Source organism: Penicillium atrosanguineum (genome assembly GCF_028827265.1).
Source record: "Penicillium atrosanguineum strain IBT 20685 chromosome Unknown utg000008l_segment0_segment0, whole genome shotgun sequence".
Taxonomy (NCBI): domain Eukaryota; kingdom Fungi; phylum Ascomycota; class Eurotiomycetes; order Eurotiales; family Aspergillaceae; genus Penicillium; species Penicillium atrosanguineum.
Genome location: NW_026623140.1, coordinates 1,965,590 through 1,986,353, shown reverse-complemented (window position 1 = coordinate 1,986,353; position 20,764 = coordinate 1,965,590). Strand labels below are relative to the sequence as shown.

Sequence of the window (20,764 nt, the reverse complement as noted above, 5' to 3'; positions counted from 1 at the left end):
TACACGTAAACAGTAATAACAAACAAGATATAATCTATAACTCATCCTTGCGGTCTTGATCTTCGTCCACATCCTTCTCATCAACCTCAACCTTCCGTTCCTCCTCTCCAGTCTGCACGAATTCAACCTGCTCCCTCGAAACACGCTTCGCCAGCGCTGCAATCTCATCATCGTATACTGTCCATTCGGGAACCTGTCGTCTAGCTCTAGCCAATTTAGGCTCCTTGGTCTGCGGATTATTGCACAGATCAATGGTCTTTGCAGTCGCGAGATCTTCGTCCGAACACCACGTCTCGCACCACAACCACTCCTGCGGTAGACTGTGGATAGGGATATGATGCTGCATATGATTTGGCAGGTCCTGGTCCAAATTGCTAAGACTATTGGGATCCGCCGAGAGCATTTGGTATTGACCACGAAGTCTGTCACCGGCGGCAAGGGCACGGAACCGGTTGAGGTCAACGACGTACAGAGCGGAGATGTGATATGGTTTGCCGCGGAGGAAGGTGGACCAGTAGCCCTGTTTCCAGAAACGGAAGCCTTCCATTTCAGTTCGCGAGTCGCCCATGGGCGTGAAGCCGTATGGTGCATCTTGAAGGTCGTGTGTGACGAGGTCGTACATATCTGTGCGGACGATCTGGTCTGCGTCGACGAAGATAACCTTGTCCAGGGAGAGAGGGAACAGGACGTCCAGGAAGAGAATCTTGTAGCCCCAGATCTCGCGCTGTTTCTCCCGTTGGTGGCGGAGCCAGTGCGGCCATTTGTAGGTGACCATTTCAAAGGAGAATCCGTATTCTTCGGCGAGATGGGGGAGGAAGGCGCGGAAGGAGGGGGAGAGGAACTGTTCAATGAACCAGAATTTGACGGTGTGCTTTGTGTGGCGCATTACGGAGACCATCATGATGTTGAGCATGCGTTCGTAGAGGTGGCCGCTGGCGACGGAGAAGATGTTGATGTCTGCTTGTTCATCGTTGACGGTCTTGGGGCCTACTCCGACGCTGGAGAGGATGCCGGATGCGAAGTTGAGGCCCTTTGATACGTAGTCCATTGTCGAGCCGGACTTGTGTCCGGTTTCTAGGACGTCTTCGTCTTCGTAGCCGGGCTTGCGGGAGAGGCGTGGGAAGAGCGTTCGGCCTTGGAAGGACATGAGTGTGACTTCATTGTTTTCGTCACCGGGCTGAGGGCGATATCCTGAGCCACCGACGCTGTCAATTTTGAAGAGTTTCTCACTACGGCCGGGCTCCAGGTTGATCTGCCACAGGCCAGGCTGGGCCTTGAACTGGAAGTAGCCCAGGTTGGCCATGATGATAGTGCCGTCAAAGTACGGGTTGTCTTCTGTTCCCAAGATGAGCTGGACGCCTCGTGGGGGAGCCTTGGTGGTGACATCCCGAGAGTGACCCTCGATCAAGATATGCTCCAAGGCGTAAATAGCATCAACGTTGGTTCCCGGCTTGAGCGAGCTCAGCTTGATGTTGTCCGGGTCATACGCCGATTCCTCTGGTGCCACAAGCCACGAAGAAGGTACATCCATGCCCAGTGTGAGCAATGCCTCGACAGGCACGCCAGTGAATGACGCTCCAGGACGAGATAAAGATCCATCCGAGGCAAAGGATGGCTCCGACTCCAGCACATAACGGTAGAACCGCTTGACAGGAAGCTCTGAAAGTTCCTCCTTGGGGTTCAAGAAGATCGTAAGCTGAACACCAGCCAATTCAGAAATGACCTTGAGAATGGGCAGCCATGTCTGAGCCACCTCAGACGCAGGATCCAGTACAACCGCAACATTGATGGCAGGATCATCAGAGTTGGACACAGTAATGACTGAGTGCTCAGTCTTCCATTTATCAGAAACATCCAATCGGAAGTCGGGCGTGGATTCAAATATGCCCTCGGGGACATCTGGGATCGAGGAAAGCGATACGAGTGAGATAAGCTTGGCCAGGTCGAGCGGCTTGGAAAGCTTCGTGTTCAATCCGAGACTCAGGGAAGCCCTGGCAACGGGGTCAATGCGCTTGGAACGCTCGTAGGCCACGAGCTGGGAAATTTCGTTGACGCTGAGGCCAAACTCCTTCGCAATAGGACCAACTGCCCTTCCGTTGACAACAAGGCCCTCTGTTCCGGGCTCAAATCCGAGCTTGACAGCAAGTCGTCGATGGGTAGCAAGTGATTCTGAGCTTTGCGGCTCTGCGTCTGTCTCGAAGTCCTGAGCAATACTTGCCAGAATGCTGTCAACATCATCGCCCTTGGTGATCAACTTTTGAATATTGTTCAGGTTTGGAGTATCTCCCTCGGCGTCTAAAGCACCATTGTGCACCAGAAGAAGTTCCACCTCGCCATTCTCCTTCCGGAAGTTGAGGGCGTCAGTTAGGAGCTTCAAGCCCTCCAAAGATTCGAAATCGCCAACGACGACAACATGAATACCACCCAGAATACCCTCCTTGGGTTCAACTCGGGGAATCATATCCATGTTTACATCGAGTCCAAAGATACTGGCAAGGTCGACAATCTGCACGCTCTTCGGGTCCTCCGGCATGAGGAACGTGTTGCGTCTTTCAAAGGCGGGCCCCAAGAAGAATTCCGGCAACCAAGCATCTTCCTCAAAGACTCCCTCAACAATACCCTGCTGAATCAACTTCAGATCTCTACCAATTGTCATACTCAACTCCTGCATCCAGTTACCCTCACGGGAGATCGGGATACCATTGACCAAGAAATGAGGAGTCACACCGGTCAGACTCAAACGGCGCTGGTAATCGACTGTGTGGGCTGCCACAGTGCTGTAGTGCTCGTTCTTCAACAAGCCGTCGAGAGGGAGAACCTCCTTTTCGTCGCGGGGTTGTCGCTCTTTTACTACAGAGTTGAACACAGACTTTTCGGGGCCACCCTTCTTGACTTTTGAGGCAGACTATAAATATCCAGAGTCAGCTATCGGAAAATGCAAGTCGGTCGAGAAATTTACTCACCTCCTCTAGGTAGTGCATGAGACCTGAGAGCCCATAGGTTTCTTGAAGATAGTGTGCCACCTTCAACTGGGCAATCGACTCGGCAGACGTAGCAATAGGCACCAAGCCAAATCTGACGGGAATACCTCGCTTGATGAAAGTCTGGACCTGCTTGACCACCAAAAGCATATCTTCGGGTTCAGACAAATCTACAGGCACGATGACATTGTGCAAGTCGCGGCTAACCGGCGGCAATTGTCCTGGGTATGCATTGGCAACGAACTGAGAGCTGTTAGTATGTTTCTGATTAGTCCGTGTGTAGTATCCTTACTGCTTCGAGGTCACTAGGCCAGTCCACATATCTGGAATCTTTCTCTAAGTTGTTCAGCCAGATAATAACGTCGCCGCCCTCCAAAGTATCGCGGAAATCATATCGTTGCACATCTTCATCCGAGTGAGCTTCTGCGAGAAGCGGGTGCGACAGCAGCTTCACGGCCTCTTGTCCAGAGATTCCTAGGTCCCGGAACTTCTGAATAAGGCATCTCTCTCGACGCAGAATATCCAGAAGAGAGAAGGCGTCAACCTGTCGAGCATCAATCTGCATACCATTAATCCACAAGATGTTGTATCCAGGCGGGATCATTCTCGCCCGGTTAATGCGCATTTCATTACGCAGTTCATTGGAAGCGTTGTGGGCTGCCACAGTGGAGGAATATTTGGGGAAGTTCTGAGACAGTTTTAGCAGAGCACCCAGTGGATCCTCGCTGTCCATAACATAGGCCGCAGAATTCATGCCCAGCCTGGACACCTCGGAAGAAGAAAGAGGTCTCAGGTCATCAAGCGCATCCTCCTTCAGCTCTTCCAATCCAGATGTCTTGCCATCCTTTGAGGTCTCCTCTCGCTGCTCTGCATCACGGTCATCAATGACAATGTAATCCGTTCGCTTCAAAGCCAGCTCAACACCGTATCCAGACACAAACAGAGGGCGGGATGTCCAGTGCTGAGGCGGTCGGTAGCGCAAACGGTAGGAAATCTGCCCCTGGTTCGCCATTTCACTCAACGTCTCATGGAAATCTTTGAACATGGGCGCGGAAACGTCAGCGTAGAGAATTGCCGGAGGAAGGGACAAATCGCCCAGGACTCGATCGAATGGTAGTTCCCTAGAGTGCCTGTGACAGAATTCCAGTCAGCATCAATTTATGGTTCTCGCAATAGCTCCCACTTACGATTCTCCCTCGATATCCTGCTGCGCTCTCTCCATAGCCGAAGAGCAATACTGTTTCCCCTCAGAGTGAACCCAAACAGGACAAGCCGCATCCTGAGCAGCCATCATTGACTGCTGAACAGAAGTATTGTAAAACTGGTAGTGAGCCTGGATCCGCGGGGCAGACGATCGGACAGCGAGCGAAAGCTTAAAAGACGAAAGACTTTCCGCAGTACGCAGGTGCCCATCTTCATGGATCACCCGGAGGAAGCGTTTGTATAGGTCTTCTTCAGTGATCGCATCCTCAAAGGCACCATCGGCGATCCGGTCGAGTAGTGGGAAGTAGGCAGTCGAGTTCTCTTCAGCGGCCGACTCTCTGGAAAGTGGTCAGCACCGTGCTCGGCTTCGGAAGTCTAGGTCCAACTTACAGGAGTTCGACAAGGTACGGGGATGAGTCGAATGAAGCCCGGAGAGCTACATTGACCGCTGGGCTGGGGTTTGCCAGCACGCTTGGTAGCAGAGCTCCGAGAGCAGTGTACCAGCACCAGAAGGTGCGGGATGTTGAGGCCCTCATCCTGGCACAATGGGGGTGTAAAATGGATACAGGTACAGGGGACAGCCCGCGAGAGGCGGTGCTGCCACGATTAATCAACCTTAGCGACGGGGGGTAGTTAGTCAGTTTGCAGAGAGGGTCGCCAAACAAACGCGGAGGTGGATCTGGACACTTGTCTGCTTATCTTATCGCAGCTTCTACGGTGGCCGATGCGGCAGAATACGCAGTATACAAAGTATTGGAACTACATGAAATGCACTACTGGAAAGTTCGTTCATATGAATCCTGTTCAATTGAAATGAAAGTATCGACTGTTTTTGATGATCATAACACATGATTCGTAAATGACTTGATAGTCCCGGGCGCCAGACATGTTGCCTCCCATACAATGCAGATGTCCGTGCGCCAATGCTCCGTGAAAAAGATGAAGGAAAAAAAAAAAAAAAAGATGAAAACAAATCCTGATAATCAACCATATATGCAAACCCGACTGGCCTCCTTTTTTTTCCAGTCTCATAAGACGCCGAGTGATGATGAACAATGAAAGTAAATGCGCCGAGACCGTGCTGGCGAGATAAGAAAGATAACCCACGGGACAAAACAAGGACCCTTACTGGGTGAACACCTGAGACTGGGAGTTCTTGCGGTAGTTGGCTTCAAAGATCAAACGCTTGCGCTTGTCATCGTCGATTTCGAAGAATGAGCTCTCGTGACTCTGCTGGCTGCTGGGCCGAGCGTTAAGGGTGGTGGTCGACTTCATCTTGCGCAGGTTGCGTGACTTGGATTTGTCGCCCAGGGCGCGAACCTCGCGAGCGAGACGCTCGAGGATGGAGCCGCCGTTTTTGGCGTTGATGTTCTGGGGGATAGGGAACTGAGGCAGTTCCTTCTCTGACATGGTGCCTTCGCCAATGCTAGTGGTTCTGGATGAGCCAAAGCTCACGCCCGAGTCGAACTTGCGACCTCTGCTGCGGCCGAGGCTCTTGTCTTCTTCCAATGAGGCGGGCTCATTGACCAACATACATTCGTCAATGACGTTGTTGACTAGGTTCAGGTACTTGTGCAAGGTGTCGCAGATCAGGGGCCAGTTGGTGGCATGGCCGTTGGCCGCTCCCTGCTGGATGACGGGGTCCAAAACCGAAGTGCCCTTGGTGTGAACGGAATTGAGAATTCGGAAGTATCCATCGCGGTGGCTTTGCAGAATGCGGACAGTCAACTGAGGGGTCGGGGAAGGATCCGACTCCTTGGGAGGTGGAAAAAGCACGTTCAGCAGTGCCATGTGGTTGGCCTTCCGGGTGGGCTCAAGCAGCATTTCGTTGATCATGGTCTAGGTCACGAGTCAGTAAAGTAAATGGGAAAATTGTTGCGGTGCAAGTTACTCACCCAGCGGCGCAGACCAACGTAGACCTGGGTGTACAGAGCCTGAATCTGGCGTGTCTTGCCAAGAAGTGACTGCAGCCAAGCAGAGACGCCGGGATACTTCGAGACGAGCTCGGAACGGCTCGGGTGGGCGGCGTCCTCCTCACTGACCTTCAGTCGCTTCAGGGCATCGTGGACCTCCTTCTTCCAGCGATCTTCGAGAGATCGGAGGTAGTCCAGTGCGGTGAGCGCCTGCGGGAAGTCGACCTTGTCCAACTCGCCCGGGAAGACCTTGCGAATGAAGTTGGTCGAGAAGCTAGGAGGCAGAGAGGTGGGCTGCGAAGGCAAGCGAGACAATTGGTTCTCCAGAGCGGAGCGGAAGTCGGCAGCCGCATCCACCGACGCATCCTGCGAGGAACGCGAGGACTTGGTGGTAGAGGTGGAGTTGCGTGGGGAGCTGCGCGGGGAGAAGGCGGTCTCGGGCGAGCGATTGCCCGAGGCCTTGGTGGGGTTGAGGTTCAGTTGGTACATGGTGCGCAGCGGAATCTCGTAGGAACCTTGATAACGATTGACATGGTCAAGGATCCAGACGAGACTCGAGCCGTCGGGGGCATCAGATGAAGACATGGTGGAAGGAAATGAAGTACAGGGGAAGAGATTAGAGAGTGAAAGATCGGAAGGAAGCAGATAGCATAAATATGAGATCAAACTTCTGAAGGCTGGTGAGATTCAAAGCACGCCAAAGGGGTGTGTGTTGTTCCCAAAGACGGAGATCAGACTGGCTCGGACGTCAATGTTTGAGACTTTTGATAGATGGTTCGTGATAGTTCTGAGTCGTCCCTAGGTTGATGCGAGGGGGATGGACGCTTTTGGATGTGGTTGGTCAATCGCAAATCAGATGCACGATCCGAAGCTTATGAGTGAAGGCAGAAAACGAGGCAATCGAAGGGAGAGTTTAGAAAACAGAGAGGCTTGCTCTCGATAGAAATGAATTGGATTGAGACAAGTCTCACGGGCGAGGTTGAACGAGGGATAAGATTGATGGAAAGACAGTTGGAAGGGAAAACAGAAGGGATGGGACGGGGAAGAGGGGGGCAGTCATATGTAGGAACCGGCCAAGCTGGAGAGTACAGAGTCTGGAGTCTGGACCTGGACCTGGACCTGTCGCTCCGATTTGATCCATGGGTTTCGCCCGTTTTTGGACGACTCCACTGCACTCATCCGCACGTCTTCGCAGAACAGCAACGTCCTTGACAACCGTTGGCTTTCCGTCCTTCCGGGTGGCCCACTTGGTCTCCGTGTAATCCAAACTACGCTAACCGCATCACTTCGCTTGGGTCCCATCGGACCCCGGCTGTCTGGATGTCGCCGCCGTAGCGCGGTTTAGCGCGTCCCAGACCGGGAACTGGGGATCTTTGGGGGGTGCAACGCCGTCCCCCCATTTGTGAATCCACGCCTTTTACTTTTTTACTTTTTCACGTCTTTCTTCTTTTCTTTCTTTTTTTTTTTTTTTTTTTTGGGAGGGAGGGGGGTTCCTTCGTGCCCGGCAGGGGCTAATGCATCTCTCAGGGACCCGCCGACAAGACCACGCTGACGAAAAGCGTTTCCTCATGTGCAGACTAACCCCGATGAGCAGGAGGATCGTCGGGTTCAGCTCGAGGCTAAGCACATACGTACTGTCAAACACATTACGACCTACCCAAGATGGCAATGTGCTATGTATAGAGGGGCAACCCGATGCCTCACGGTGTGTGGGGTGGGACCACGCAATCAGTAGCGAGCCCTATAACGCGAGCTGTCAAGAGCACACAAGTACCGCTACTCTATCCCTCGTGTACTTTTGCTCGGGAACAGACATTCCGGTATACATCTGATCTATGTCATCTATGATGAAAGAGATCAGATAGATTAACTGACAGAGCACATTTAATATCTGAATCTCGGGGAGTTCATCAACAAACAACCGAAACTGGACGAGGCATCCATGGTTCCCGTCCCGTCATCCCCGCCCGGCTTTGCTGTTGCTTCTGTCTCTGCCTCTGCCTCTGCTTCTGCTTTTCCACCCCCTTCACTCTAGCCGAGTTTCATGACTGGCATTCAAACCTTCTATTCGGAATCTGTTGTGCATATTCCGTCTACCTTACACCCGGCCTGCAGGGAAGAGTTTTCCTCACACAGCCCCAGAATCAGGCTGCCACACGGAAAACATGACCTTCCCAAAACTGCTTAGATCGGGAGTGGGGGCTCTCCAGGCCCATCTCGAGTCTGGACACTGAGATCTTCAATTCTTTCAGAGCCTGGGTGGATACGTCAGACCCTGTTAGCGATCACGAGGGTGATAATTCCAACGGCGATCATGGCATCATGGCATCATGGCATCATGGCATCGCGCCTCCTTTCTTTGGGATACCAAAATCTCGGGTGAAGTGCGTCGGGACACGACCAGGGCAGATCGCGGCCCGCGTACCTGTGTTCCCCTGTCTCGGCGCCGGTGAGATCATGTGTAAACCGGGGCAAACAATGAGCTCCTGAGACGTGTTCGATTTGCTCCCAAATTCAGTGGCCGTGTTAGCTCTACCCTTTGTCTACCCTTTGGCATGTGCCCGTCTACTCCGTAGTCCCATTTTCCAGTCGGGCACGAGTGGATAATCTAAGGGGATTACGGTGAATGTCCGGCCCTTTCATGATCTTCGCCTCAGCTTATGTGCCGTTTTCCGTACACTCCAAATGCAAATCTGCGCGGTTCTATTGGACTGGGGGAAGAGGATGACGCCTCCGCACCCACACTAGTTGGAAGAGTATCAAAAACACAAAAATACAATCTAGGGTTATCGGTCCCTTACACGTCGTCGGACTCCTCAATCGAGTACACCTCCAGTTCTGCAATCATCGTATGAGCCGGAATGGTCACACAGATCGGGAAACCACCGTAGTCCGGATCTTCGTTTGGCATCATCGCGAAGATCCCGCTCCTGCTCTCATCTCCGTTCAAAGTCCGCAGTTTGCGCAGCTCGCCCGTCGCCCGATCCGCAACCTTTTTCTCCTCGAAGCGTAAGAATCCCGTGAAGCGGCTGGTCCGTGACAGGGAGCATGCCCGTACCTGGAAGCCCCAGCCGATCAGGAGGAACTTGGGTCCGCCAAGGTGGATAACCATTCCTGCGCCCGGCTCAGGCTTTCCGAAGACAAAGCAGCGCTCGATAGTGATCTCATACCCACCCCAGTGTTGGATGATCGGCTTAGAGGGATCGGTCCCATCAGCCGCTAGCTCGTCAAAGCAGAACCCGACCGAGGAGCCAGGCTGCGTCTGTGCTTCGAGGACAAGCTGCGAGACGGACTTGAGCAGCCCATAGTGCTTAGTGAACGGGTTGGTAGCCGGGTCTAGAGTATCAATCCCAAAGGGCGACACCCCAATAGCCTGGAAGGAACCATATGCAACCCAGATCCGCCTCGCACCGTACTCATCCCGGCGTTGCTCCGGGATGAACAGCGGCTGATTGCGGTGGCGGTATTTGCGGCACGAGCTGGCGTACTCATTCAGGTAAATATCGGGTGCAATGAAATCCAACGACGGCGCAAATCTCAGCCAAACATCGAGGACGGTGCTAGTGCCGCCTCCCGACGGGTAGTCACCTGGATGACCGCCGCCACCAACAACGACAGGGAACTCATTGTCGCCGTCTTGGCCCACATAGTCCTGCCAAACATTCGTGTACAGTGGAATCGGGTACTCATTTTTGCCAGCTGCGGCAACCTTGTTGAGGTACTGTGCATAATGGTACGCCATGAACAGCTCGTCTGTATGCGGGCTTTCGCCAAAGACTTGTGTCCATGTGCCTCTGGGGCTAGATTGGGCTTTGAAATGTTTCAGATTTGCTTGAAGGTCGGTGTGGAGGTTAATCCAGTCCTGTGCAAGGAAGCACAGCAGGTCGGACGGGACCGGCTCGTTAAATCGCTGTTCAGCTGCTGCGGAGCCATCGCGAGAGTCGCCTAGTAGACCTGTTTCATTCTCGACTTGGACCATGATCACTGTCGAGTACTCGCTGTCAATGTTCTTGACATGCTGCAGCAGGCGCGAGAATGCCTTTGCATCGGCCTTGCATGCTTCTTCGTGGAAGATTGACAGCACGTCGCCTGTTTTCAAGACACCGCCAGCTTTGCGTAGTTTGGCACGAGGAAATCGGCGAGTGTTTGTCTTGACCCAAGGTGGAACGTAGGTAGAGATACCTGCGTCTGTTTAGTTCCTGTGCTCTGATCTCCACATTTGTCCGACGGAGTGGACATGATAGAGGCAACATACCATTCTTGAACGAGCCAAACCACAACAGCACAAGATGCAATTCATGCTTCCTTGCACCCAGAATAACTTTCTCCAATTCCGTAAAATCGAACTGGTCTTCCACTGGCTCAATATTCTCCCAAGTAACACATCCAAGTACAGTATTGATATTCGTATCGACTAGCTTCTGCCAAATAGGCTCCATAAACTCAGCGGAGGTCATAGACGAGTTCTGCAACTCCGCAGCCAGTGACAGAAACGGCCTCCCATTCACAACAAGCTGCTGAGTATCCGCCACCTTGCGGAGATGAGGAATCTCCGTAGAGAATGCCATAGCTACAATCTCGCTGCTTCAAAAAGGATAAAGAATAAGAATGGATAAACCCCAGAACACGGTCGATATAGCACCTCTTATACCCTCAATTCCAGTCTCACCCCCTCATCAAGCCCCGCTTCCGGAATACATGTAGTTGTATCATGCGAGTAACTCGACATGGTCCCAGATCCAAAGGTCAGTGTACGGGGTTGACAATGATCGATTGGCCCATAACCCGCACCAAAGGCTAACTCGTGGCCCCCGCGCGGAGAACTGGAATCGGGACATGCGGGATTAAATGCTCGTTATTGGCTGATATCCCGCATCTCCAGCCACAACGCTTCTCCATAAAGATCTAGCCTGAATGGGCAGAAACCCGGGGGAACTAGCTATGGAATGTTCAATGCCGGATGGCAAGGTGGTTCCTTTCTTTTGCGTATAAATAGAGGCTGGTGGTTGGGGTTTCTGGAATGTGTGTCCATGTCTTTGAACAAAAAACAAAAAGAGCGTCCATTCTACTTTCTACCTCGAGATGGAGGAAAAGAGCGACTTTGGGACTGATAAGAGTGAGGCGGTGCACGCTGAGTTCTCGTTGGTTGGAAACCATGTATCTGCGCAGATTCCTCGGGTTACTTGGTGGAGACACCCTGGCTTGCGGAAGTTGTATATCATGATGCCAATTCTCTTTCTGGGTATGACTCTCGTGGACTTTTTTGGGTGGTTGCGATGATTGAACATACTAGGGTCTTCCACAAATGGCTATGATGGGTCTCTCTTGAACGGGTTGCAGACAATGACCCCGTGGCAAGAGTGTGAGTTCAGCTCCAACTAATGATACGGAGCGGTACTGACATTCGACGAGATTTTGGAAACCCCAGCGGCTCTACATTGGGTCTCTTCACAGCTATACAGAACATTGGCGGTGTTTGCGCCCTGTTCTTCTGTAAAGTCACACCTGTTTCCCGGTTCCTTGATAGCTTGAGCTGACAGTTATGATGAGATAGCATCTTACGTCGCCGATCTATGTGGACGAAAACGAGGCGTGGCCATTGGCCTAGTAGTTCTTTTTGTGGGAACCATCATTCAGGTCGTCCCATCCGTTAATTCGGGCATGTTTCTTGCAGGAAGATTCCTGGTAGGCCTAGGGTGAGCCCCTCTCTTTGCAATTTATTTTGTTGGGTCAAGCTGACCTGGCCAGGTCAAACGTGAGCCAAGGATCTGCGCCGTTGCTCATCACTGAGCTTGCTCACCCCCAGCACCGCGGAAAACTGACAACAATGTATAACACACTTTGGTATGTCGGTGCTATCGTCGCAGCCTGGACTGTGTTTGGGACAATCAAGTACACATCAGAGGCATCGTGGAGAATTCCAGTCGGTATGCAAGCCGTAATGCCTCTCGTTCAGTTCATGGGAATATGGTTTCTCCCGGAGAGTCCACGCTGGCTCTGTGCACAGAATCGCCCAGAGGAGGCCTTCGAGGTATTGATCAAAGTGAGTAGTAGCATTTGCCAAGTCAGAAAACGTCTGACAGCATCGCAGTATCACGCAAGTGGTGAAAGAAATGACCCTTTCTGTGCATTTGAATTCCACGAAATCCAAGAGACAATCCGCATGGAAAAGGAGAACTCCCAGAATGGGTAGTCAGTTCTTGTCAGGAGTCCAGGTAATCGCAAACGACTATTGCTCATTGTTCTTGTCTCGTTTTTCTCACAGTGTTCGGGCAATTGACTGGTATCGTATTATCTCCATGACATTCTGAACTCGGTCGGGATCCAGTCTTCTTATGACCAGTCTATGATCAATGGTGCCTTGACCATCTGGTGCTTCTTGGTTGCTATCTGCTGTTCCTCATTCCTTGTAGATGTTCTTGGTCGACGATTGCTGTTCATGATTGCAGCGGTTGGCATGTTGATCAGTTTCAGCATATGGACTGGGTAAGTCTCCAATAGGGTCCCAAGAAGAACCAGCGTTAATCGACTTGCAGATGTTCTGCCGTCTATGCTACGTCTGGAAACTCCAGTGCTGGTAGTGCGGTGATTGCCATGATCTTCCTCTTTTATGGTGCGGCCGGCTTCGCATGGCCGGGCCTAACCGTCGCTTATCCTGCTGAGATTCTTCCTTTCAGCATCCGTGCCAAAGGTCTCGCGGTCACGATGGCAGTGACCGCTTTATCATCCGTTTTCAATCAGTATGTGAATCCAATTGGCCTGGAGGCTTTGCAATGGCGTTTTTATTTTGTGTATATAGCCATTCTCGTCGTGGAGTCCGCTTGCATCTGGTTGTTCTTTGTGGAAACCAAGGGCCCGACCCTGGAGGAGATTGCGGCACTGTTTGATGGTGACGATGCTAATGTCGCTGGGAACGCGCGGGCGACTCATGGAAATGAGGCCAATTCTATGAATCACTAGCGCTGCTAGTGTTTGTGGATTGCTCTTGAGAAAGCACAGGACGAAGCATCGACAGTGCATCCTTGGCGACCTTCCCCCGCTCTTCGAGGTTCGAGGGAGCGGGTGTAGCCACCTCATCACCAATGGGCAATGCGTGTTGAAGAAGAAACTTGACGATCCATCTATCCACGGCATAAGTTCTGTCCATGGACCGCATGCACACCTTTTGAAAGATGAACAGACGTTCCACCTATTTATTTAGTTAGCTCTTGTCCAAAACGAACCATTCTTGGCTTTACCATGAAATCAGCTCCTGGCCAGTATTGTTTCAACTTCAAAAGTATCTCAAAGTTCGAGTAGAGTCGTCTTCTCGCTTCGGATAGTTCGTCTTCCTCGCCAAACAGAAGCGTATGAAGTAATACGGATGATGAAACGACCGTCATATGAGCCACAATGAGGTACACAGCTTCGCAATTGGGGGTTTCGTGTGAGGTCCTGAGCAAGTCGCTAAAGGATGCAGCATGACTCTTGCAGAGATCAACATAGCTAGACCGGCCTGGTATTTGGGTTAGCTGTGGGTCGAGATAGGGGAAGTAAAGCAATGTGGCATAGTGGTGGTAGCCGAGATGAAGAGCCACAAAGGTCCCCCCAAGGCCGGCAGCGGCATGGGTTTTGAAGGTTCTTGGGGTGTAGTGGTGTTCAAGTGGCAGTTTGAGACGAGTAAATTCATCGAATCTCTCTTTCAGTTTGTAAGTAGTGAGCTCGGTATCATGCTCGTTCATAGACCCTTCTGCTAGCTCTTCATGGAAATCTTTAACGCGACCGAACATCTGAGCGAGGTCAACCATGTGGCCCCAGAGACTTGGCAGGGCCTTTGCTCGGAAAGAGGGTGTGAAAAACACTTCAGGCTTCAGGCGCCAGAATTCTATTTCATGCACAGGTCGCTTCTGATCGTCCTCGATCTGCCTAGGTAGATTGAGGCCAGCAGAGGACCACTGATCAATCATGTACAACGAACACCATGTGCGTATAATCACTTCTTTGGTAATGCTATCGTCCAAGTCGTGCGCATCTGGGAACCCGTAGATGTTTGCCATGCGGAACGCAATTCCTGATGATCTATTAGAGATTGCTAATCTCATCGATAAAGTGTTTCTCACCGAAGAATAAAGCTTCTGCTTCTATTTCCCCTTCTGCACCGCAAAGATTGCCGACAAGGATGCATGCATGAATCTGATCGAGGCATACCTTTTCAATTTGTAATTTAGTGAGATGCTTGGCCGTCAAGAATAGTGACTTGGTCATTTGGCGAATCTCATCTTGGTCAGAGAAGCTATTTATGGTCAGGGTCAGTTCTGGGAAGGTTGTCTATTACAAAATATACCGGGCTGCTAAGGCCATGATGCCGTAGAGAACTGCTATTCCAATGCTGCCTTCACTTATTCGCTTCCTTAGAAGATTCGGGTGAAACAATGTATGGGGTTTGTCATGGATGAAGCGAAAGTAGAGATCCACTAAATGGTCACGAGTCCCTTCTGTGATGTTCTCCATTTTCACATCAGCAAAAAGCCAATCGGTTCCCAAGGTTGAGGAAATTTGACAGAACACTCTTCGTGGCCCTGGAGGTGTGTCTGATAGCGAACAATGTTTCCCTTGTTTCACGCATTGTTGGCAAGATATCCCTCGCTCCACCATACACTTGCGCTTGGCAGTCCTGCATTGGACGCATGACTTTGCGACCTTCATGATGACCTTTGACGTTGGGTCGGACTTGAGAAAACTCTTTGTATCGCGGGCACCTGGGCAAATGGTCACCGGACGTTAGACGGACACGCGGTTCCTGCCCGCTCAATCCCTGTTCGCCATAATCACGTGGTGCCGTAAACCATCACTTTGCTTTCGTAGTTGGTGTCAGACTTGAAGGCTTTAGTTAAGTGGGTACCTGAAGATTTTCATAAAAAATAACAACATTTGTTGATGTTGTTTTGTGCCCTCTAATCAAGCTGTAAGTTGGGTTAAATAAAGTTGTGCGTGTACCTCAAAGCTTGAGGATGTTGATAACATAAGTTGACGTGACAATTCACCAATTACTAATACTCTCCATCCAAGACCGCTGTGTGAGGTTGAGGTAGATGAATAAGCCCCCATAGCAGAGTAAGCCCAGGAAGAAATCAATGATTTATGGTCTCAGAAGTCGAATACACATGAGCAAATCCTAAGTGGTTCACTAGGGTACAACTGCACAGTGAATGGGGGGATCATTATAATATCAGTAGTTCAAAGGACCTGACATCTGCTGAAAATGAGCGGAGATTTAGTCAAAACCAAAAGTAATATTTCTTCACTCTATTTGACTAGTTCAACCCCGCAGGGATGATGTACAACCTCAGGCAGAAAGCGCTTTTATCAGTCCACACCGCCCGGCAGAAAAGGGCGAAGATAAGACTGCATTCGCAACATCGATGCGACAGCTCCCCAACTAAATCTACCGCAGGTCCTACAAGTCTCAAAATGGGCAACGGGCCTCTGGAGAGGAATCTCCACTTCGAGATGAAAAATCAAGACCTCGTCAAACTCCCCAGATGTACGTATCATGTCTTCCACACCTCCATATCACAAAAAGCCCAGACAGAAGACTAACACCCGACCTTGCAGATGCCAAAGTCGAAAAACGGCCTATCCCTCATGCACCAGTCGCCTCACCCTATGCGGGCGCGTCTGTACCCAAGATTGTCTACGTCTCGAGCAAGACACCTTTCATGAGTGCGGTCAAGCGCGTCCAGAAACTACTCCGCCAGGCTGAGAAGCGCGCGACCGCTGGTATCAGTCTCGAGGATACGCAGAAAACAGAAAAGCAGAAGCTTGCAGAGCTTGCTCAGGCTGCCGAGACGCGAGAGGAGATCTTTGTGAAAGCTACCGGCAAAGCGATTGAGAAAGCCCTCAATGTGGGCAAATGGTTTGAAGAGAAGGAAGCCGAATACAAGGTCCGCGTGACTACTGGAAGCGTCCTTGTTGTTGATGATGTGGTCGAAGATGAAGAGAAGAAGGACGGAGAGATGCGCAAACAGCAGCGACAAGAAAAGGCTGATGATGCTGGGAAGAAAGATTTCGCGAACAAGAGGAAGCGCGAGGTCGCGAAGGTATCTGAAGATGAGGAGTTGCCTGAGACTCGGACTAGATGGATCAAAAAGGTTGAGGTGGCTATCAGCTTCAAGTGAAGTGTACACGAGTGGGCCACGTCAAGTGCACGTATCTAGTGTGCTGGACATGCCGTCGAATACACCAAAGAGAGACACGAAGAACTTTCAAGGCAACGAAGATCAGACAGCAAGAGACCATTGTGCCTTGTCCCAAGGCACCCTGTCTTTTAACAAAGATACTCCGTTTCTATCAGAAAGGGCATCGTGGCAACAAAATCTCCGTCTACGCACGCCGCAGAAGACCCCTTATTGGGGCACTTTTCCTCTCGGAGTTTCCTGGATGATACCAAACCGAGTTGATCCTAGTCACTTGGCCTGCTCAGCCCGTTTGATGGAAATTATCATTGATACCCGAGCAAGACTGGACCGACAACGATCGTCCTCGCATGGACAGACTAGCAAATCCAACGACATGAAATGGATACCATTGTCTCTTAAACCCATCCAATACCACACCAGTAATATCTTGCCGGATTATTTTATCTACAGCGCCAAACCAGAAACAGTGCTTGAGTAAATGAATATACTTCCATCGTCACGACAGATAAGATCTATAAACACTATATCATGTACAAACAAGATACACAAAGCGTAACAATGTACAGGAAAACAGACTAATATACAGGCTATGAGTCCGGAACACAAGCCCAACTGCATCCAAAGCGGCTGAACGGCAAAGGACGAAGCTTCTCGCCTGAAGTCCGCGGCCTCTTCATCCCGTTCTCATGAGGGGTGCAATCCCACCACTCCGTCCACTGAGAGCGCGGGTTCACATACTCCTTATGACAGACCGAGCAGTGCCAGCCGCCATCTGCATGCCATTTCTGAGCCATGGCGATCAGGGGGACTGCGAGTGGAGGAAAATCGAGAAGTTCTTCTTCGGTAATTTGGTCGAGGCCTGGCATTTTGACCAGTGTGCGGAGGGAGAGTTCTCGAAGTGATGGGGCGTGATTTGCTGAGTGTGATGATGATGGTTGAACTGGCCGGCCGTCCATGTCTAGGCGATTTACTGGGCCTGTTGCGACGCGGATAGCAGTCCATGCGTCCGAGGGAGGCTCGCCTTCGTATTCGTTGAATTTGAGAACTTCATCAATGGATGGTTCACCTTCTTGGCTTGATCCATGACGCCAGACGGCAACTATGGTTTCTTCAATTGATGGGAATGGATTTGGGTATATAGAAAAATGCTTCAGCTCTCCCTGTAAGAGGCCCAGAAGCTCCCATGGGAGAGAAGTAAGTTCGTTGACTGCGATGTTGAGGACTTGCAAGGATGTCAGGTTGCGGATGTTAGCAGGAAGCATGGTTAGCTTGTTGCTTCGCACGCTGAGGACTTTGAGGTCTTTTAGCTCGAATAGCTCGCTACCCAAGTTGGTAAGGTTATTGTTCGGGAGAAAGATGCGGAGGAACGGCTGAAGAGAAGTATAGGCGTTCTCAGATGTTGGAGGCTCAGTAACTGACGGAAGCTTCGTCAAATGCTGCAAAGGTGCCAGAAGACCGGGCCCAATGCTCTTGAGATTCAAGTTTCTATAAGTAAACAGTTAATATTGATGTCAACTACATGACAGCGCATCAACTGACCCAAGATCAATGCTGTCCTCGCCCTTCTCAAGACAATTATTGACAATTGCCTTCGCAATGCGATGCTCCTCTGACTCGCCATCCTTGATAAAGACAGGTATCGGACGAGACTGCGCCTGCACTGGGGTAGGAGCTCTTAACGTAGACGACTCAAGAGGAAATCTCCCCTGACCTTGCGGATCCAGAACAGATTTCAAGAGATCCTCTCCCCAAGCCGGTCCATCCTCCGAAGGCAATGAGGACTCCGCAAGTGACTCGTCACTGCCCATCCAGACACCACTGTCCACATGGCGCTTCTCTTTGAAATCAGCCCTCTTCCTCTTGGGATCCACGGCCTGTTCTCCCCACCAAGTCCCACGATACCGTCGCTTCCGCCCCGGACCACCAGCGACAGGCGCATTGTAGTTTTCAAGCCCCGACGCGGGAATATCGTCGCTCGAGAAAAGCGCCGGGTCACTAGAAGGCTGGCTCGAGCGATCGTCGAACCGCGACAACCGGCGCGATTTGTGAAAGGACGGCGCGACCGACGGTGCAGGTGAGGGGCCGGCACGCGATGAAGACCGATGGCGCAGACGCCGCGGCGGCGGGAGGGGAATCTCGTTGTCCATTGGGATTAACAGTGTAGGACAGACCAGTCTCTCTTGCCGTCTAGGTCCAGGTCCAAGCTCATTCGAAGAGCTGGTGGACGATGCGCCGGGGGATTTTGAGGGGCGACGCGTGGTGGAGACAAGAGCGCGACTACTCGGATGTCAACAAACGCGTTATTTCGACGCTACAGAATGAATGGAGGAAGATCAAATGATATAGTGTGGAATAAGAAAGAAGTCCGAGTTGAGATCAAGAATGCCGAGAGATAAGATACGATCAAACGACTGGTTAGCTGAAGCAGACGCGTGGGCGCACGGTCAGTCGAGCGCGGAGTCCACGGCAAAGAATGTACTCCACCCGAACATTCGATCGACGTGATCTTCGCTACTCTCTATTGACGTGAAGAAATTGGAAGAAAGATTGTAAAAAAATAATATTTGATTGTTTGATGATGTTTCCTAGAATGTACTCCTGTCAACCTTGGATTTGTCCATTCGAATCCAAATCGTGTCCACCGCAAGGCGGAACTAGCCATGGCCGAAGGATCCATAGAAAACATCCATCGAACAGATATGAACAGAAGAAGTAGATAGAAATATAGAATAGAAGTGTAAATCCGACATCAACTCGTGTCCACAAAGTCGTTAAAAAGGGGGTATTTGAAGAGTGAATGCGTAAAGGCCGTTTCCTCTCATGAAGGGTTCTCCAGCTAACCAAGAGGATAAATAATAAAGGTGAAGAAGAGAAATTATGAAACCAAAATAAAAGGTGTACTCCGGCTCGTCTGGAGATGAACGGCAGGAAGAGACATCAGGCAGTCACGTCCAATTATTGGTGGTGATGCCTCCCATTGAGTGCGACGCCTGCCGATGGCTCTTCAATCGCTGCTGCGATTACAGGGCCTGGCCCATAATGAGCGCGAAAGAGCCAGCAATGAGGGCAGCCGGCACGCCGGCGCCCATACTAACGGCACCGCCGGTGTGGGTGGCAGAGGGAGCGGCGTGGGTGGATGAGACAACCAGCGGGGTGGAAGTCGCGGTGACACTCATCATGCTCGAGCTGGGAGTGGGAGTGGGAGTGACCGAGTTCACTCGGAGCAAGGTCTTTGTGATGGTCGTTGTTGACATGGAGGTAAGGTCCTCTGCGGCAGCGAACTGGGCTGCGACCAGGCAGAGAACGGAGGTGATGAGAGCGCTGAACTGCATTTTTCGCTGATATAATGGTCGAAAGACGCGATGAGATGGTGCGCAAGAGATGATACAGGATAGATTGAGATGTGGACAGTTCACTGAAGTCCAACAATGACTTAAGTCAATGCGTATATGGCGTATAGATGAGTAGAAGACGCGATGCGATCACGAATGTACGGCGAGAATGATAGGTTTCTGAGTGCAAAGAATGGGACTCAAAAAGTAGATAGGTAACGAGCGTAGACGGAGCACGGCTCGTGAGGAGGATTGGTGTATAAACGAGTGACGAGTGAACGAATGACTGGGGTGAGCTTCAAGGCGCCTAAGGGGGAAGGGAAAGGAAGTATGACAGGGTGTGGCATGCGCCCAGTCTAAATAATCCCAGGCACGAGTGACCGAACCTGGGGAAAGGGTCATTCGCTCACTCTAGAGCCTGTGGAGATCAGATTTTTTTTTTTAATTAGCTTTTCTTTTCCCCCTGGCGCAACGGGGCTCCCATTGGGGGAGTGGACACGCGGTTCCTGGGACTATCCGAACTAGGGCCAGTTCATGATCGAACTATGGACCCCGGGCAATCAGAGCCCTAAGCCCGGCGCCAAGGCTTCAAAGAACACAGGGTCTCGTTCCGCACAGACGCATCCCGGAAGTCCGTATGCGAGGGGATGGTCAACCCAATTTGCTGTACAGCATTGGGTCTGGTTATTGATGTCATGCGTTCATGTGCTAACGAGGACGATTCCAGCTACTCCGTAATCACCGTTTCCTTGGATCGGAATCGGCAGACGTCCCATGGCATCTATGGGATCTATGGGATCCATGGGATCCTTTGGGACGCGACACGTCTCAACTCTTTTCACCGGTGTATGGGATTCTTTGCCCCTGGAGGATTCCGAAGTGTTCTCCAGTCCTAGACCTAGATAGGGCGTGAATGGAGGCGACTAATAGTTGCTAACGGTTGAGGCAAAACCCACCCGGCCCCATCTGAAACCCTCTGGGTTCGGGATGTGTTTCCGTAGGCGCTGCAGCCTTTTTAATGAGGATTCTCTCTGCGCATGATCTGCGCATGCATCTCTGGTGCTTTGTTCTGCATCCTCAAAGTTCCGGGGCCTCTGTCTAGGGGCAGATGAACGATGTAGGTGTAACCCCTGGCGTTATGGATGCAGGAACGGATC

General features: G+C 51.3%; 9 protein-coding genes across 9 annotated transcripts; 3 read left to right on the top strand and 6 right to left on the bottom strand.

Annotated features, from left to right (window-relative positions):
• Positions 1-34: 34 nt before the first annotated feature.
• Positions 35-4,720, bottom strand: N7443_010258 (putative UDP-glucose:glycoprotein glucosyltransferase; the record flags this gene model as incomplete). Its single annotated transcript, XM_056890314.1, has 5 exons — positions 35-2,905; positions 2,964-3,224; positions 3,274-4,111; positions 4,169-4,522; positions 4,575-4,720. 5 exons carry the CDS (start codon positions 4,718-4,720, stop codon positions 35-37), a joined length of 4,470 nt encoding a protein of 1,489 aa, XP_056736805.1.
• A 589-nt stretch (positions 4,721-5,309) lies between these two features.
• N7443_010257 (uncharacterized protein) lies at positions 5,310-6,682 on the bottom strand (the record flags this gene model as incomplete). The annotated part of the gene is made up of 2 exons (XM_056890313.1): positions 5,310-6,023; positions 6,080-6,682. The coding sequence occupies 2 exons, from the start codon at positions 6,680-6,682 to the stop codon at positions 5,310-5,312; spliced, it is 1,317 nt and encodes a 438-aa protein (XP_056736804.1).
• A 2,212-nt stretch (positions 6,683-8,894) lies between these two features.
• N7443_010256 (putative beta-galactosidase) lies at positions 8,895-10,665 on the bottom strand (the record flags this gene model as incomplete). Its single annotated transcript, XM_056890312.1, has 2 exons — positions 8,895-10,279; positions 10,353-10,665. The coding sequence occupies 2 exons, from the start codon at positions 10,663-10,665 to the stop codon at positions 8,895-8,897; spliced, it is 1,698 nt and encodes a 565-aa protein (XP_056736803.1).
• A 514-nt stretch (positions 10,666-11,179) lies between these two features.
• N7443_010255 (transcriptional regulator family TF) lies at positions 11,180-12,290 on the top strand (the record flags this gene model as incomplete). The annotated part of the gene is made up of 6 exons (XM_056890311.1): positions 11,180-11,339; positions 11,391-11,459; positions 11,510-11,590; positions 11,652-11,793; positions 11,846-12,140; positions 12,189-12,290. 6 exons carry the CDS (start codon positions 11,180-11,182, stop codon positions 12,288-12,290), a joined length of 849 nt encoding a protein of 282 aa, XP_056736802.1.
• Positions 12,291-12,443: 153 nt separating this feature from the next.
• Positions 12,444-13,057, top strand: N7443_010254 (Mitochondrial import inner membrane translocase subunit tim14; the record flags this gene model as incomplete). Its single annotated transcript, XM_056890310.1, has 2 exons — positions 12,444-12,583; positions 12,634-13,057. 2 exons carry the CDS (start codon positions 12,444-12,446, stop codon positions 13,055-13,057), a joined length of 564 nt encoding a protein of 187 aa, XP_056736801.1.
• Positions 13,058-13,290: 233 nt separating this feature from the next.
• N7443_010253 (fungal specific transcription factor domain-containing protein) lies at positions 13,291-14,133 on the bottom strand (the record flags this gene model as incomplete). The annotated part of the gene is made up of 1 exon (XM_056890309.1): positions 13,291-14,133. The coding sequence occupies one exon, from the start codon at positions 14,131-14,133 to the stop codon at positions 13,291-13,293; it is 843 nt and encodes a 280-aa protein (XP_056736800.1).
• Positions 14,134-15,547: 1,414 nt separating this feature from the next.
• On the top strand, positions 15,548-16,254 carry N7443_010252 (ribonuclease P subunit p20 family protein; the record flags this gene model as incomplete). The annotated part of the gene is made up of 2 exons (XM_056890308.1): positions 15,548-15,620; positions 15,692-16,254. 2 exons carry the CDS (start codon positions 15,548-15,550, stop codon positions 16,252-16,254), a joined length of 636 nt encoding a protein of 211 aa, XP_056736799.1.
• Positions 16,255-16,862: 608 nt separating this feature from the next.
• On the bottom strand, positions 16,863-18,422 carry N7443_010251 (leucine-rich repeat domain-containing protein; the record flags this gene model as incomplete). The annotated part of the gene is made up of 2 exons (XM_056890307.1): positions 16,863-17,760; positions 17,815-18,422. 2 exons carry the CDS (start codon positions 18,420-18,422, stop codon positions 16,863-16,865), a joined length of 1,506 nt encoding a protein of 501 aa, XP_056736798.1.
• Positions 18,423-19,295: 873 nt separating this feature from the next.
• On the bottom strand, positions 19,296-19,607 carry N7443_010250 (uncharacterized protein; the record flags this gene model as incomplete). The annotated part of the gene is made up of 1 exon (XM_056890306.1): positions 19,296-19,607. One exon carries the CDS (start codon positions 19,605-19,607, stop codon positions 19,296-19,298), a length of 312 nt encoding a protein of 103 aa, XP_056736797.1.
• Positions 19,608-20,764: the final 1,157 nt, after the last annotated feature.